The 16,365-nt window shown below is 35.8% G+C and overlaps 1 protein-coding gene and 1 long non-coding RNA gene across 2 annotated transcripts in view; both read left to right on the top strand.

The window, feature by feature from the left end:
* The window catches only part of LOC139730449 (maestro heat-like repeat-containing protein family member 1), a 46,781-nt gene extending 37,027 nt beyond the window's left edge, over positions 1-9,754 (top strand). Inside the window, exons 35-37 of the mRNA XM_071641292.1 lie at positions 8,001-8,135; positions 8,794-8,962; positions 9,672-9,754. Coding sequence (XP_071497393.1) covers positions 8,001-8,135; positions 8,794-8,962; positions 9,672-9,754 — 387 coding nt within the window. The remainder of the gene's footprint in view (positions 1-8,000; positions 8,136-8,793; positions 8,963-9,671) is intronic.
* Positions 1,828-4,094, top strand: LOC139730446 (uncharacterized). Its single transcript, XR_011710930.1, has 3 exons — positions 1,828-2,039; positions 2,458-2,601; positions 3,556-4,094. It is a non-coding gene; the product is annotated as an uncharacterized lncRNA (long non-coding RNA).
* Positions 9,755-16,365: the final 6,611 nt, after the last annotated feature.

The following is a 16,365-nucleotide window of genomic DNA, read 5'->3' on the forward strand; positions in this document are numbered from 1 at the left end:
ACAATTCAATCGGGCTAGGCCCTATGATAGTATAATCACAATGAACTTAACACCTAACGTTAGCACATTAGCAGTTGTATAACGTGGACAGTACAGGCCCACTACTACTAACGTTTTACTGCGCTGGTTAGATGTATTTGTAGGGCTAGAGCCAGGTCCAGGGCAAGGGGCTGTAGTCTATACAGAAGGTGTAGATGTAGATCTACCAACGTTTAGAGTCTAATATACTAGACCTACAATATAAAATCTAGGGCCAGGGTCTGAAGCATAAATAGCTGGTGTCTGGAATTAGGATCTAGGTCCAACCTTAGTCAAGATCTGGGCCACTGATTCTACCTAACGTTAGAGGTTTCTAGTAACCTACTACTCATATCTAGGCAGTTTTGTTGTAAAGACCTAGCTTACTAGGCCTAGCTAGACCTAAGTTTAGACATCTAGAGGTTCTAAAATCTATGCATAATAATTATACTATATATGTAGGCTAACTTTGATCAAAAAGTTCATGTTAGATCCAACATTAGAAGATCCGAACATTACCCATTAGCTCTAATGTGAATTAGCTAGACTAATGTTAGTCTCTAGAGCAGAGGTCTATTAAGGTTGATTCCACTCTTTCTGGTATTTGTAGACCTGTGGGTTCAGAAAAAGAGTCTAGGATGTAGACCTAGGTGTTTTATATAAAAGCGAGTCTACAACCAAGTGATCTTGCCATTCGAATATGCCCGAAAGAGAGAGAGAGAGAGAAAGTGTTCAGTCCTGACTGCCAACCTCTTCTAATCTGTGAATCATTTACATGTACTCTTCTAGTTTACAAATAGATCTAGTCTTTACTCATAAGTACCAAGTTCTTATGTTAATGTCTCAAAGAATAAAGGTTCATTTGAAAAAAATGTAAATATTACATTTTTAATGGATCATTTATACCGACTCACTGAAACCTAAATATCTTCCTTCTTCTTTTTTTAACTTTTTAAAAAGCTAAAAATATATATCATCTTAATAAAAGAGATATATTTTCAGTTATAATTGATTTGCATGGGGAACAAAGAAAATTATGTCAATATCAAGATGCCTTTTCAAAACAATCAAATTTCAAATTGATTTTATTTTTTGTTCACTGTTAGCTTATAATGTTCTGCTTTAAAGATGAAAAAATTATTTGAGTCATGTTGATTTCTGTTTTCAGCTAGATGTACCAACAAGTGGACAGACTGAGTCTTGTCTTCAAACTTCACCAAAGAGAGAGACATAGGCCATCCTGACTTGCCAAAATCTAATTGTAAACACTGAGCTCTTTCTGCCTGCAACAAAGTGCAGAACAACCAGAAGGTAAGAAACGGTAAATGTCTTAAATAGCGGTTTAATTTGAAATATCTTTTCAATACCAACTTACTAAGTGTTTGATTATCAAATGTATCACTTCAGTGCCCAGTTGAAAATAATGCCAAATCTAAATACATTGAGTATCAAATATTCCTATTCTATTTGAATAAATTGTAACAAGCATATTTTCACTTTGACAGTTGCTTTACAATGCATTGTACAAGTACTTTGCAAACAAAAAGAGAAGAATGATCTTATACACGTGTATCTCCATTTATATAAGAAGGGGAGCAAATCTATGATCAAATGTGTATTCTTGTTTTCTTGTAAATTCATTGCATGTTCTATTGTAGAGGATCATATGAAAGAATGGTATTCTATCTACTGAAGATGAGATCATATAAAAATCAAACATAAATGTAATCAAGTAATATATCATATGTAATGAAATATTTCTCAACCATGTCAATTGGCACAAGTGTTTAATGTGTGCACAGATGAAAATACGTCTGTAGTCACAAATCAATTAACTTTCCATTGTTATTATGTTGCGTTAAGTATGACGTAAGGGTGATATGCTGTGATGTATTGTTCTTTATTTTTATCAAGGTGTCAGCAACAAATGGACATGCTGAGTTTGAGATCACATCCACTAGAGTGAGGGGGAGATAGAAAGATGTCTTGACTGCGATGTGAATGCCCTTTCCAGCTCACAAGTAAGTGTCAACGATTTGAAATTAGGAATATCATCTCATCAATACAAACCGATTTATGCAAGGAAATCATATCCTAATCCACATACAAATGAGAGCATGATACAATCAAATATTTGTGTACAGGAATTACAGGTGTCAAGATGACTTCCATCCTACATAATTCATTTTCAGTAAGATATGGCTTTAGAGCATCAAAGATGATAATAACAATGACATGATTAATGTATTACATGTAAGACAAATTAATGTTGACAGTGACCTGAAGATCCAAAATCTCATACTAAGGGATTCATGAGATCGTGATGATTAATTCTAATACATGATGAATTTGTTTGTTTTTTGTTGCAGTATGATTATCCTGTTTCACTCATAAAAATGATAACTTATTTAAGTTTTTGTTAATTGTATTTTCGACCAGAATTAGCACAAAGTGGACAAAATGGACCCTGCAAACCACAGCCAACTACGGACAAGAGAGAGAAAAAAAGAAAGAGACAGATGTCCTGACTACCAACTTCTAATCTGTGCATCCTGTACTCTATTTCGAAAGGAAATATGGGAGGTAAGCAATAATACATGTAAAATGTAAACCCCAAATATGTTGGAATATTTTGTCAAGCCTTTGACATCTTGACCAAATTTTTGACTGTCGATCGTTCATTGGGCAGAAAATTAACGCATGTTTTGCTAAATGAATGCAGTACTGCATATGCATGTAGTCAATCACTCCAACAACGAAGATTTACATGAATTAAAGCTGATTATTTTTTTTTTAGCCTCTGTCAAAGATGGTTGCAGGAGTCTTTATGTTGTTGCAGTCATCCATTCACACGCACATCTGTCCTATTCTCATCTTGCAATAACTTAACATTTACTCAGCAGATCATCTTCAACTTTGGTTTTATACAGAAGAGATGATCTCCAGATACGTCTCTGAACCTGCTGAGCCTTGTACAAGTAGCATTTTAGTTATTGTTGTGATTTTGCTGCTGATTGTAAATTACAGGGAAACCCTGATTTTTATTGACTGTAGAGCATTGCTACCATGACATTATATTTACCTTCGGATGGCAAAGTTACCATAACCTCTAAGCAATTTTACTTTGATCAGTTATGAGGGTATTGATGTGAAAGGTCACGGGGACATTATATGCACGAAAGTGTTGAATGTATCCAGTTGCAGTATCAGGCAAGCACTACCTTGAAATTCTTCTGAATGGAATAAAAAGCTTAATGGAAAGAATTGGATATTTGGATCATGAAAGTTTCCTACATTTTATATTTCATCGTGTACTCATGGTTAAATTGCTACAATTAGGATCTACTGTATAAAATAATATACTTTACAGTTTCAAGGAAACACTACATATAGAGGAAATCAAGTAACCGTATGTCTTTATTAGCGTATATGTCACTGTGTCTTCACCAAAGATTAAAATGCCCATGTCACTTTCCTCATCAAGTAAAGACAGATACACCATTCTTTCTCTCTCTCTCTCTCTCTGTCTCTCTCCAGAAACAACCCTGCCAGGCTATCCGGTCCGCATCCAGATTCCGTATGAAGGATGTCATCAGAACCTGAACTTACATGTGGAATGCATCCATCTAAACTTCTCAAATATAATCACAATGTGCTTTCAGGACTATTATAGAAGTTGAATATATAAAAGACATGTGTATATATTAGAAATTTCTACTAATCCAGATTAAATGCTTCTTTTCTAATCTTTTTTTTTTCTTTTTTTTCCCTTAGTGATGATATCAAAATGTGCACAACACTACTTGGCAAAGAGCATTATGATTTGATATAGATCTACAGTGTACTTCCAATTTTGATGGCAGCATTAAAGGGATGAGGGATGGTCTACTTTTGGTTGAGATGGGGGCTGAGATGGAGATTTTGTAAAATAATGAGAACCCTGTTATGAAATATTAAAGAGTAAACAATACCAAGAGGAATTCCAAATTTATTTGTTAAAAATTGGTTTTCAAAGGCTGAGATGTACCAAAACAAAGAGGTCCTAATAAAGGTGGCACCCACTTCTAATTATTATCATTCTGTGTCACTTTAAAAAAAAAAAATTCTCGGCCGTTTCAAAACCAAGAACTTTAATCAAACAAACTTCAAATTACTCTAAGAATTTGATGCTCTTTCATATTTCATAAGTTGTTTTTATTTGCTTGCAAAACGTGAAAGTCTGAATCTCCATCTCAACCAAAACTATACCATGCCTTCGAGACTCAGAGTTACAAGCCGCATACTAGTAGTTCATGGAAATTGATCCTGTTATTTCCTTTGAAGCCCAAACGCCAACTTTTTAATCCTGTCAGATTGGAATGTCTTTTGTTTTTGTTTTTATGCGGGGGGGGGGGGGGGGGGGGGGGGGCAACAAAAGGGAAGTGAACTTTGCCTTTCTTCATCAGATGGAGGAAAATATGTGACATGTTAGAAAAAAAAACTGCACGTTGAAGTGCTTAAAAAGAAAATTTCACAAAGTATCAGTTGGTGAATCTGAAGGGAAATATCATAGAGCATGTTTTTTTCTTTTCTAGTTTAAGATATGAAAGAATAGTATGTAGCTTAAAGGAACGAACATAAGTAAAATGTTTCAATCCAAACGCCAAGTACAAGAAGTAGTGAAAAGAAAATTTACTGGTCAAGATGTATGTTTTGCCAGGTTTCTTTCACATGTTCCATAATTGTCATGATGTTGGTAATACTGTAATATATGTTAGCTATTCAGGGCCCCAGCAATGTATTCTGGTACTTGGAATAAGGGAAAGTATTAGAGGGAAACAGTACCCATGCATTTTGGAGAGGTGATTTTTTTTTTCTTCACTGAGAGACGAGCATTCAGTACAGATATCTTATCACACTGGTCTGCAGAACACAAAAATAATATCAGACTAAAAGGAGATTTTTAAAAATTTGGCAGTCACCATTCTAATTTAGTTGTACATTGACGAAAGTTCAATGCAGCAGCGTACAGTCATAATTAGCTAGGATATGTAACCACAAATTGTTGAAAAGATAGAGATATTGAAATATTGCTTAAAGAGACGTTTGTGATGCTGGACACATTATAGTATATGTCACATTAAAAAAAATTGAGGCTATCAATGCAGTTAATGTAGTCAGCGCAATTTGTATTGTTTTTCAAACTCTTTGGATGTATGTCACTGAGATTTGTTCATGAAAGACATTTTCACTGAGGACTCATTCTTTTCTAATGCTTTTAATCATTTAAGAAGATTGCTTTCAGATGGATTTTTTGGTTTGTTTTTAGATGTCCACAAATGGAGACTGAGGTTCTTTACCTTTCAAAACGAAATACTGTTTAAGAGAAATAATTATATATATTTTGCAGGATTCAAGCATGTTCTTACTGTGTATGGTATTCTAATCAGCATTTTGGTAGCCAGCAACATAGATGTCAAGTGCTGCTATTCTAATAAATGTACGCTAATGGCAAATCATTGCTTTAAAAAAGAGAAATTGCCTCGTTTACTGTTTACTGTATTTCATTCGTGAACGCTGTTTGAGACGGTGGTTGCGGGCGTGTGCACATTGTGTAGTACGTTTTGTTGGTTGACTGGGAATTTAGAGTGTTGGTGATAACTGAAATGATTTTTTTTTTCACAAATTTGTGATAATATAGAAAAAAAAATCGAATTGCAAACAAACAAGTTGTTACATGTCTGCTCCAAGGACATAGAACTTGGCCAAGGATTAATATAATCTGCAATATAGACTCGATGATATACTAGTAACCGACTTAATGATGGGAAGGGGAAATGAGGCTGTTATTGCATTGTACGCATTTCACTTCTACTTCCTTTTTACTTCTTGTTTTCTCTTTTGAGGGTGATATTTGCCTTACTTTTTCACACAAATCCGGGATACATAATAACATTTTTATGTCGCCCACTAAGTGTGCGTTCCAAACAACGTTCATGTAAACAATCAACCATCATAAAAGAAACATTTAGTATAAGTCTCCTGCGGGAGAATAAATCAAAATAAAATGCAAACACCTCGCCTTAGAACATTACAAAAGTAAAAGTGATTTCGTGCCTATCCCTTGCAGGGCTCCGTTTCAGGGCCTGAGATTGCAAACTATATAGCATTATGAATTACAAAGCATTCTCGGGGGAAGGGGCGAGTATGCAGGATGGGAGATTTGGTATCGTAATTTTTCCCAGTAACACGTGATTTGTTATCACGGTTTCCATGACAACCATTTCCGAACATAGTAAACAATTTATATATAACTCTTAGGTTTCATTGTTAAACATAGATTAGTTAGATTGATACATTTTTCACACACACACACAAAATGTCTCAACACTTTCGTACGCTTTACAATTATGAATATTTGAAATTTTCAGGGAGTGACCTAATGATGATCAGTTGCCATGGTAACAACACTACTGATTTTATTTATTTATTTATTTATTTATTTTTTTTTTGGGGGGGGAGATGCACATTTCAATCATATCAAGGTGTCACAAAGGGTTTTGCAGTCAGCTATCCAACCTGTCCATTGACTTCGCCAATTATGGGAGATAAATACCTACACGCACTATACCATGTACAATATATATGGGCTTACGCTATACATTCGATTTTTCATTCAAAATGCGCGTCCGGTAAAAATACATCGTCCCATTTAGGATAACATAAAACGAGTTATCTTTCGCCTTATCTTGTAATTTCTTTGCTGCATAAGATATCAGAATAGATATTATATTTCGGAAAAATAAAAACTTTTGAATAGATTGATTTAGGTAGTTTAAAAAAACTTTGAAATATTGGTAGATTTTACAAAGTACAATTTTGAGTAAATCAAGTTTTTATGTTTCATTGCGCCATATATGTGCGTGTAAAAATTCTACATTCAAATGCATATTAGTCAGGTTCCAAACTTGAAATGGAAGATAACACATTTCTAGTTTGAAAGATACTTATCAACCATTACTTGTTTCGGTAAAAAAATAAAAATCGTGATTTTTTACATTCTTTCAAATTTTGTGCTAAAAAAGGCATTTTTCGGCAAAAACGCGCTTGACATCCGGCCGTACGCTAAACTTGAGTATTTTTGGAAGACTTTCAGCTGGAAAACTTAGCATTAACAAATTTTGCCGTCCAAAGTAAAAAAAATCGTTTTGGCTGGCCTACTAATACAAGTCCATGGCATTTTAGAAAAATCCCATAACCTGGTAATGATAATATAAGACACAATATATTGTGTTCTTTTGCTAGGGACATCGGAAGTTGAAATTGTGAAAGGCGAATCCAACAAGAAGAGCTTCAACGTAGGGATTGAAATGTTATTGGAGACTCAGCTGTCGCCTTTACTTTGCAGTAACGTTGTTGTATACGCTTTTAAGCCCAGTCCCCTGTGGGAAGGATTACCAGAGCATCACAAATGTCATGACCATTGCACAGCCATTATGGGTGTTGAATAAGTACATTGAGATCATGACACTTACAACTGTCTCATAGTAGAAATTGGCAGGGGTTACTTCAAGACTGTTTGCTTGTCAGTGTGAAAAAAAAAAGCATTCATTTGTCCCGTGGTGAAGAAATACTATATACACCATTATTGCAAAGTCTAATATTTCGCAAATCTTGACTTCCCGACAACTTCCCAGAGTGGTTAAATTTGCATTTGTGGAATACAGTATTGTCACATACATGTACCTTGTTCATGTACTGTGTACTGCTTAGTTGTATATGTATGCATGTATGTTGCATTCATTCATGTCAGGATCAGCGTTAATACTTTGGCATGTTCTTAAATTTATGAATAGCACCCAATGTGCAAAGCTCGCAAAAATTAAAACCCATGAAATGTATAATGGCATATCAAACGGTTTTTAAAGAAAGTAATTGATAATAGAACCACTCTAGGCCATGTTCCTGACGACTGTAAGACCTTGTGTGTTCCCATTTTGTAGGCCTGTAAGCTGGCCCTGCGGAAGTTTGGACCTCTCATGGGCTCGGCATCGATGAACGACATGTTCCAGAAACACCTCATTGAGGACAGGAAACTCAACTATGGAGAGTTCATGTATGACCTCTCCAAGGTTATTGTAAGTGTTCTGCATCACATGATTAGTAACCCAGATGGCTAGGGCACAGTGATTGATATATTTGATCAGAGTTCAAGTCTTATATTCCTGGATAAAGGTGTGCAGTAAATTACTCTAAGATTAATTGCATTGTCGAGAATGTAGCAGGATATTAATGTAGTGTGTGTAAGGGAAAAGAATGTAATCAGCAATGTTCACAGATCACAACTTATAGCATGCTGTAACCGTAACATTATTTCTTGATGTATGAACATGGAATTTGGTCTAGTCGTCAGTGCTTTGCAGAAGGCCTATCCTTTCTTGCAGCCAAACTGCAGCAAGGAGCTGATCAGTTTCTAGCAATGTATGCTTTCACACCCCTGATGAGATCTCTGCAGTTACACAGGCGTAAACTCAATGTTTGAAGTATCATATTAAACATAAACTGTCATATTAGGTTAGACTTGAATCCTCGATCTCATCCTCATCCACGAATGTGTATTACTGGTACATGCTTCACTTTTGAAATGATGAAATTGACTCAAGAGTGTATCAGTACTTTGTCTGCAACAGTGGCGTCAGTTTTTGCATCATATCAAGTAATCTGGAGATAATTTGTTTTTTGTTCTCCCCCTCCCCCCCCCCCCCCCCCAAAAAAAAAAAAAAAAAACCCAAACAGATTGCGGACTTGCTGCAGAAGGTCAACTTCTACGTGATGGGCAACGTGTCCTTCTTCCGCAGCAGCTGGCCGGACATACGGGGCAACGCGGCCATGTGTGTGGGCTTCCTACTTGGCAACTTGCCCAAGGACAACCACAGTCTCATCAGCAAAGACCACGTTTGTGGAGGTTGGTGTCCCTCTCTAAACCGACTCTGCCCTGGTTTCGTGTAGTGTGCATGTACAGTGTCAGATCATCCATGCATGTGGTGTTGTAGTGTGTCGTCTTTTATGTTTTGGGTGTACATGTAAATGGCTGGAGAACAGCAATTAAAGCACTTATGCTAACAATAATGGTGATAGTGATGACGACAATAATAGTCATGATATTTATAAGTGTAATAACTGGGATAATGATACACAAAAGAAGATTGCTAACAATATGAACAATGGACATGTGTAAAGCACCCATCAGCTTGAAGTGCCTGCATTTCCAACATCATTCAATATCAGAAACATAGATGTCTCTTCTAATAGTGATTGGTTACTGCTTGCATGTATGTGTTTTCACAATGTACAGGAAAAAGGAAAGTATCCAGTGTATTAATTTCTATTGTGAAGCTGCTCAGTTATTTTTATTATTATTATCATTGTTTACAGAATATTGTATATTTTTTGGGGGTACTGTGTACATCACCAAAGGCTAAGTTTTCAAGAGTATCTTCCAATTGAAAATTAGAGGTTATTTTGATTTTATCATTGGATAGCAATGGGGATCCAGTGATGACATGATCTAGTTAATTTCAGGGATGTATATTGTGGATACATTTTAAAAGCTGTATGAATACATTGGTACATACAACTGCAGTTCACCCTCGATCTTTTTTTTCTTCTTGTAGCCCTGATACAGCTGCTGAAGGACCCAGAGCCATCAGTAAGGATTAAAGCATCGGAAGCCATGAGCCTCCTGTTCCTCTTTTGAACACCTTGGGGTGCTGTGCAGATTATATTGTCATGTGACCAGAGATTATAATCAGGTACAGGCAGGTTCATGCTAAAAAAAAGGAAGATAACTTAGCGTCCTAGGAGAAAAGAAGCTTGTTGGATTCCTTTCGAGGGAAGTGGCATAATTCTAGCGGACATCCCATTTGATGCTCAAAGTACATTTAGTGCTAGACAAGTGGACAGCGGAGCAATATGTACGTCATCCTCTCATAGGGATTAGCCCCAGACACCTTGAAATGGGTCCGTTAGTCTTTAGGCTTTAGTGGAAACTTTAGCGACAAGATCTACTGCGAGAAGAGCTGACAATATTGTGCTCCCAGGGTTGATGACACAAATTACCGTATCTAATCTAAATAATCGTGTAGGTCACACATTATTGATGGAGACCCGAATTCTCCAGAATATCCACAAAGATTTGGGTATGATTGGCAAATACTATTATTACATGCATCCTAAGTATAGCCAATTGACTTGATTGTTTTAAAACATAAATCTGGTACTTGAAGGTTATTTTCTCATCAAAATGGTACTTGCTTATGTAATCTTATGGGTTTTTTGTTCTTTTCACCAACACAAAGATAAAGCAAAGTGAAATTTTGCATTATACTTCATTTGTGCTTATTTCCTGACACATAAATCATGTCACAAGAAATGTTCTCCCCTATTGAGTAATATGTGAATTGGCAGCAATTTCATCACTGCAAAGTTGAAGCAAAGTGAAGTTTGCATTACTTCTAAAACTTTTGTTGTTTATTTCTCAAAACTTAACTCATGCCATAAGAAGTGTTTTCCCATTGTCTAAAGAAGCATTTATGTGAATGGGCAGCATTAGGCACTAAAATTACTTTTGGAAAAAAGAAAAGTTCCCTATTTGTCGGATACTTCCTTTCATTCAAAAAGGTAGGTACCATGTTATCAATCATTCACATGCATTGCCTTTTTGGATTGGCTCTTTCACCATGTACGATATTCCAGAAAAAAAAAAAGGATTTTTTAATTCATTGCCACAATGCAATTGTGCATTCTACTTTTTTTTACAATCACCTGTTTTTTGATAAAAAGCCAACAAGAAAAGAGCCCCTTCAGTTATTCATCATCATTCATAGTAACTAGCAACACATTATTTTAATGTCATACATCCTGTGAGATTACATAATTACTGAAAGTCTTTTATTAACTTTTTATTCAGCAACATACAGCACAGAACTGCCAATTGTATTTGTAGTCAAGATAGTTGAAGATATCTCACCAACCACTAATGCATGTATGCCTAATCAATGGAAGAATTGACATGAGCTAATGGCTGTAAATAAACATGTGTGTCTACTTAAAGCAAGATTTCTGTACATGACGTAAGTTTCAAAAATTTTGAGGAAACATGCCGGAGAAGCAAATAAATTCCACTTTGTAGGTATGTGTCGACTTCTTGCGTAGAGGCCAGTCCAAGGCAGTACATACTTGGTAAGGTGTTTTTTTTTTCAGAATTATCGATATGTCGTCATATGATTGCAAATCAATGCTAGACAGCAATGAGTGCAGACTTCAATATGATAGAAGCTATCAAGTGTGATGTTGTCTGACCACTGTGATTATAGATACAAACATACTCACTTTCTTTTTAGTGTTGAAAAGATCTGTGAATAAAAAAAAATGAAAATGAAAATGATAAAAATGAAAATTGCACTGTGTTTGTCAGGATTTGATAGTATTTACAGTGTTCACTGAACTTATCCACGTGGTCATTAAAAAAAAAAAACAGAAAAAAATGTGGTATCCCAGCTGGAGGGCTCCCCCAATGGGGTGGAGGAGGTAGCATAACGTAGGTGCACCTCAATTCCAGTGACATGGGCAGTATGTCACAAAGTGCTATGTTTGCAAAGGTGCTATGGAAAAGCACGCAATGCTTAAACCAGCTGGTATTTCTGTCAGCATTACTATAAGAAGTATAACACAAAGTTGGTGTGTGTAGTATGTTATATCTTTCTCTTCTTCCAGATTATATTTCTCTTCTATCTCTCTATCTCTCCATCTCTCTATCTATCCATCTTTTTCTGTGCAATCATTTTGTAAAGTGGTACTGTGTGAAGATCAGTATTTCATCGCTTCAATCATTAATATTTCATCTGATCTTTTGAACGATTTCTGTGTCAAAAGAATTGATAGACAATATATGATACAGTAGATTGAAGCATATTTAGATTGCTTTAAGCCAGTGGTTATAGACGATTACTGTAAAACGTGACATATTTGCGGCACGAAATTTTTTGCGAATTGGAGCCGTCGGCCTTTTTCGTGGCGTGAAATTTTCACGAATTGGCAATGGCGTTCAATGCATATAGTATAGACAAGAACTTTCGTGTGCATTTTAATTTCGCGAATCTTGGCGCTCACGAAATTTGCAAAATTAAAATGCACGCGAACTTTCCTCGTTTTACAGTATTATGGGACAAAGACAATAGCTGGTAAAATTCTCATGATGGAATTATGATTATTATGTAGATTGGACTTATTCAGCGTACTTTAAATACGATGGAGGCTGGATACGTACAACTCAAAGAAATGTTCTCGTGTCCATTCCAGCGATGAAACTTGTTTTTCTGATGTCAGACCAACATCGATAAATCATGTGTCATTCAATGTGTTACTGTCATTATGGTTTTGATGTTCCATTGATCGTAGAAAGTACCAGATTGACATTTTTCCATGGAAGAAAGAAACGGGCTCCACGGATGTAGCCCGTTAGCTGATCGATGACGTAAAACACTTGAAGTATTTTGTAGTGAAAGATGATGCCTGGAAGATAAATGAATGTCATTGACAAACTGAGAACTGACTGAACATACAGTCATAAAATGGGAGATATCTATCAATCGCCATATTTGAGAGTAAAATGAAATATACTTCATTTTCATATCTAAAATTAAGTATCTTATTTTGAAGTTCTATTTCTCTTTATCAGCATTGATCAACATTATGTATAGCTTCAGTATCTGTTAGGATCATATCTCGGAAGACGTTTCTGAGGCTTGCATGTGTTGTAATTGCAACGATTGTAGGTGTGATGGTGTTTAGTGCGTGTGTGTATATGTGGAGGGCAAGTAATGTACAGCTGTACTTAAATAGATGAATAACTGTATCTGTATTCCTGTGTGTTGTCAATGCGTGATCATACAAACAGGTTGACATGCTTCAAAGGAAATTAAAGTAGGGGATATTAAACATCTCTACTTAATGGTGCTCTTCTTGAGCATAGCATGGCATGTTCTGTGTGGATAGGGATGGAGCGTAGTGCAATTTTATCATTTCAGATGCTACTGTCTGACCATGGATGACATGTCCATGATCACTTGTACATAGGAGATAGTTTTGTTAATATTATAGCTTCAAGAATTACTCTGTGTGCGCGCATCATTCATTGTAAATTTGAGATCATTCAGAGAAGAAACAGTGCACGTTCATATATATTTTTCAGTCAACTCTGATATAGCTAGATTCTGGAGCATGGCATCAGACAAATTTATGTAAATGTTAGTACTTGACATTTTTTTCCTTATGTATCACATTCCATTGTCTTCAAGTCTGTCTTGTGGTCTTCTACAACATAAAGACACATCCTCAGTCTTCGTTTATTCTTGTTTTATATTTCTCCATCTGAGATTTCTTCCTTTTGTGACAGGCAAATGATGTGTTTCCTTGATTGTTATTGTTTTGATTGCCATTGTCTTTTAATCAGAGTATTAAAGGAATCTATTGTGCTGTTACTGTACTTTTTCACTCTCATTCTCAAAAGAGTGCAAAAATTGAATTTCAAGATGTGAGTTTCAGTATAGTAGTGAATATACCATTTTATTTGGTGGTTTTGTTGAGGAATACATCAGATGAAGAGTGCATCAGTTACTGGTACATTATCAGCAAGGTGTAATGCTCCACGCTTGTGGAGTGGAAAATTTAGTTAAGATTTAATTTGCTGGTTTGGGTAAATTAATACTTCTGGGAGAATCATGGGCATCAGGTAGTGGTATATCATTAACATCAGAATGGTTTCCTGTTGTATTGTAAAAGGTACTTTGCCAGTAGAATGAGCAAACTACATTAAAAAGCAAACAGTTGCTAACCCTACTTTTCAATGCTAAGATATCTTACTTCAAGTGAAAAAATTGCATCCATTTGGAATGTTTGGTGTACATCAAATCCTAGATGCCATGATCATGGTGGCAGATTTAGAGGTGAGCTTTGTGTGAAGAAGATGCCATAAGTATGGTCCAGATATTCTTACGATGGATAATGTTGTGATGGATGTATATTTCACTACCTATAAGAATGTCCTGTGTATCTTGTCCTAAATTATGTAACCGAAGTATTACTGCAGAGGCATGCAGTTAGTGCGTGGTTAAACAGTGTCTTGTAGCAGACTTCATTAAGCCATGTGCTGTTGGTTAGTTTTCATCTAATCTAGGTTATTTTACAGAAAATAGGGAAATAAAGCTTCTGTATTTTCTTTTTTAAATAATCGAAGGCATTAGTTACTGTGGCACATTATATACATGGCATTCTACTTAACAAGGTATCCAAGTTGGCATGCTGAGTCATGTGTGGTGAAAGGATTACTAGATTTGTTCAAACTATGTGCTACTCAAGAAAGATGTAGAGTCATACTGTGGTAAACTGATTTCATCGTGGAAAATAGCTTCTCATGCAGGGACCTACAATTGTAGTTGTTACTTACTTACATATACATTTCCCAGTTCAACTGTCAAGTTTACTCATACATTTTTCTCCCCCTTTTCTTAAGTTGAAATGCACATCCTTGACAGATTATTTCAAAATAAAGTCGTAGTATATGAAACATTTCGTACTTCTGGTACCTCCAATCATCAGCCATCAGTATGTAATTTACATCTTAAATCAAGTTAATTTAAAAAAAAATGTTTTTAAACAGTAGTCTATGATGTTCACTTTGCGAAAGAATACTTCAGGTCTTCTACTTATTTCTGTCGATAGTGCTGCCTTTATAGAAGAAAAAAAAGTAAGCCATGCTATGTGATTCTATACTTATGCAGTACTTGTACGTGTAAGTGAAACAGAGCTGATGTTGTTGCAGATCGGTGTTGCAAACAACTGTGCTATATCTTCATAGATTCGCAATAAAGTAAATATTTACTTGTCTATGACGTCAGAATAATTGTAGTCAATAAGTTTTCCACCAAGCATGTATGCCCTATCTGTTATTTTGTAGATGTTTAGGTTTTACTCGAGATATCAGGTAATCACTGGCACAATTTGTTCTGAGGGAAGCTTCTCATTGTGTATGGAAGATATTACTGCTCTGTCCTGTGTATTTATTATGGTGTTTGTTGCAAACCATGACAAAATGTTGCATCCCATGCTAAGTTTAAAAATCACTGGAAATTCCACTGGTAGATATTAAGTAGTTAGACATGTACAAGTACTTAAACTTTCTTCATGATCATATCGGCAGACCATGACTTCTTAAAAGAAGCCTTGAAAGCAGACTAGCATTTGGAAGTGGATCAGCCAGCAGTTCACCTTTTACACATACCTGCAATCCTACAACCCTTCAACACTACCACCCTACAACCCTTCAACCCTTCCACACGATGATCCTACAGCCCAACAACCCTTCAACCCAACAACCATATGACTTTACAACCCTATGAACCTTTAACCCTTCAACCCTATCAAGGCAACAACCCTACAACCTTTTGTGATGCAGAGCCACTCCTGTTAAAGTCATTATTTGATCTGCATACAGGAGAGTTATTTTGCTCTTGTCCATCATTGTGAAGTTGAAGTTAATCGGCAGCAAGTTGTCATAACAGTAAATAAAGAAAAGCCATGCGACATAATCCTCATTGTAGTAAGCGTGTGTACTTTGTCTGAAAGTGTTGGTTCTTAACGGAAAATTGCGGCAGTTTATGATATAATTACCAGGACAGAACACAAATGTCACATTCACCACTTCATTTTTGCCGTGTGATCTTAGGAAGACTTGCTTTATTCTCAATATCTGTGAGTTACCTGCAGCATTCTGTTACATTGTAATAGCCATTGCATAGTTGCATGGGGGAGGGGCTGGATTTCCCCCGTTCAATTAAAAAAAAATACAGGTAAACTGTGTCTGACAGAAAAAAAAACTTCTATGCCTAATTTAAAATCGAAAGTATATTTCATGCTCATTGGTTGCCGTAAACATGTACAACGTGCACTGCCACTTAAGGTACGACACTGACATGACAAGCCACAAAATCTCTACATATTTCATACCCAGCTTGGTAAATGTACTCAATAAGGATCCAGTAATGGTTCTTTGAACAAAATTATACAGATATTTAGTGTTCAAGGACATCAATATATCAATATATTACAATTCAATATATCTCTGAAGAGTCTGTTTCATTACAGTGCATGTAATTCCTGAACAAATGGCTAGTGTATAAAGGGGCAAAAGATTCACTAAATGGTTTGCAAAAATCACACTGAAGTGTTTGTAATTACTTACGATTTTTTTATCATGTTTTCAAAGCTGCACTATTTATATCATATTTTGTACTAGCTTTCAGTAAAAAA

Source organism: Diadema antillarum, unplaced genomic scaffold (genome assembly GCF_040938485.1).
Source record: "Diadema antillarum isolate AM-2024a unplaced genomic scaffold, OU_Dant_1.0 seq00000313_RagTag, whole genome shotgun sequence".
In the NCBI taxonomy this organism is placed as follows: Eukaryota; Metazoa; Echinodermata; class Echinoidea; order Diadematoida; family Diadematidae; genus Diadema; species Diadema antillarum.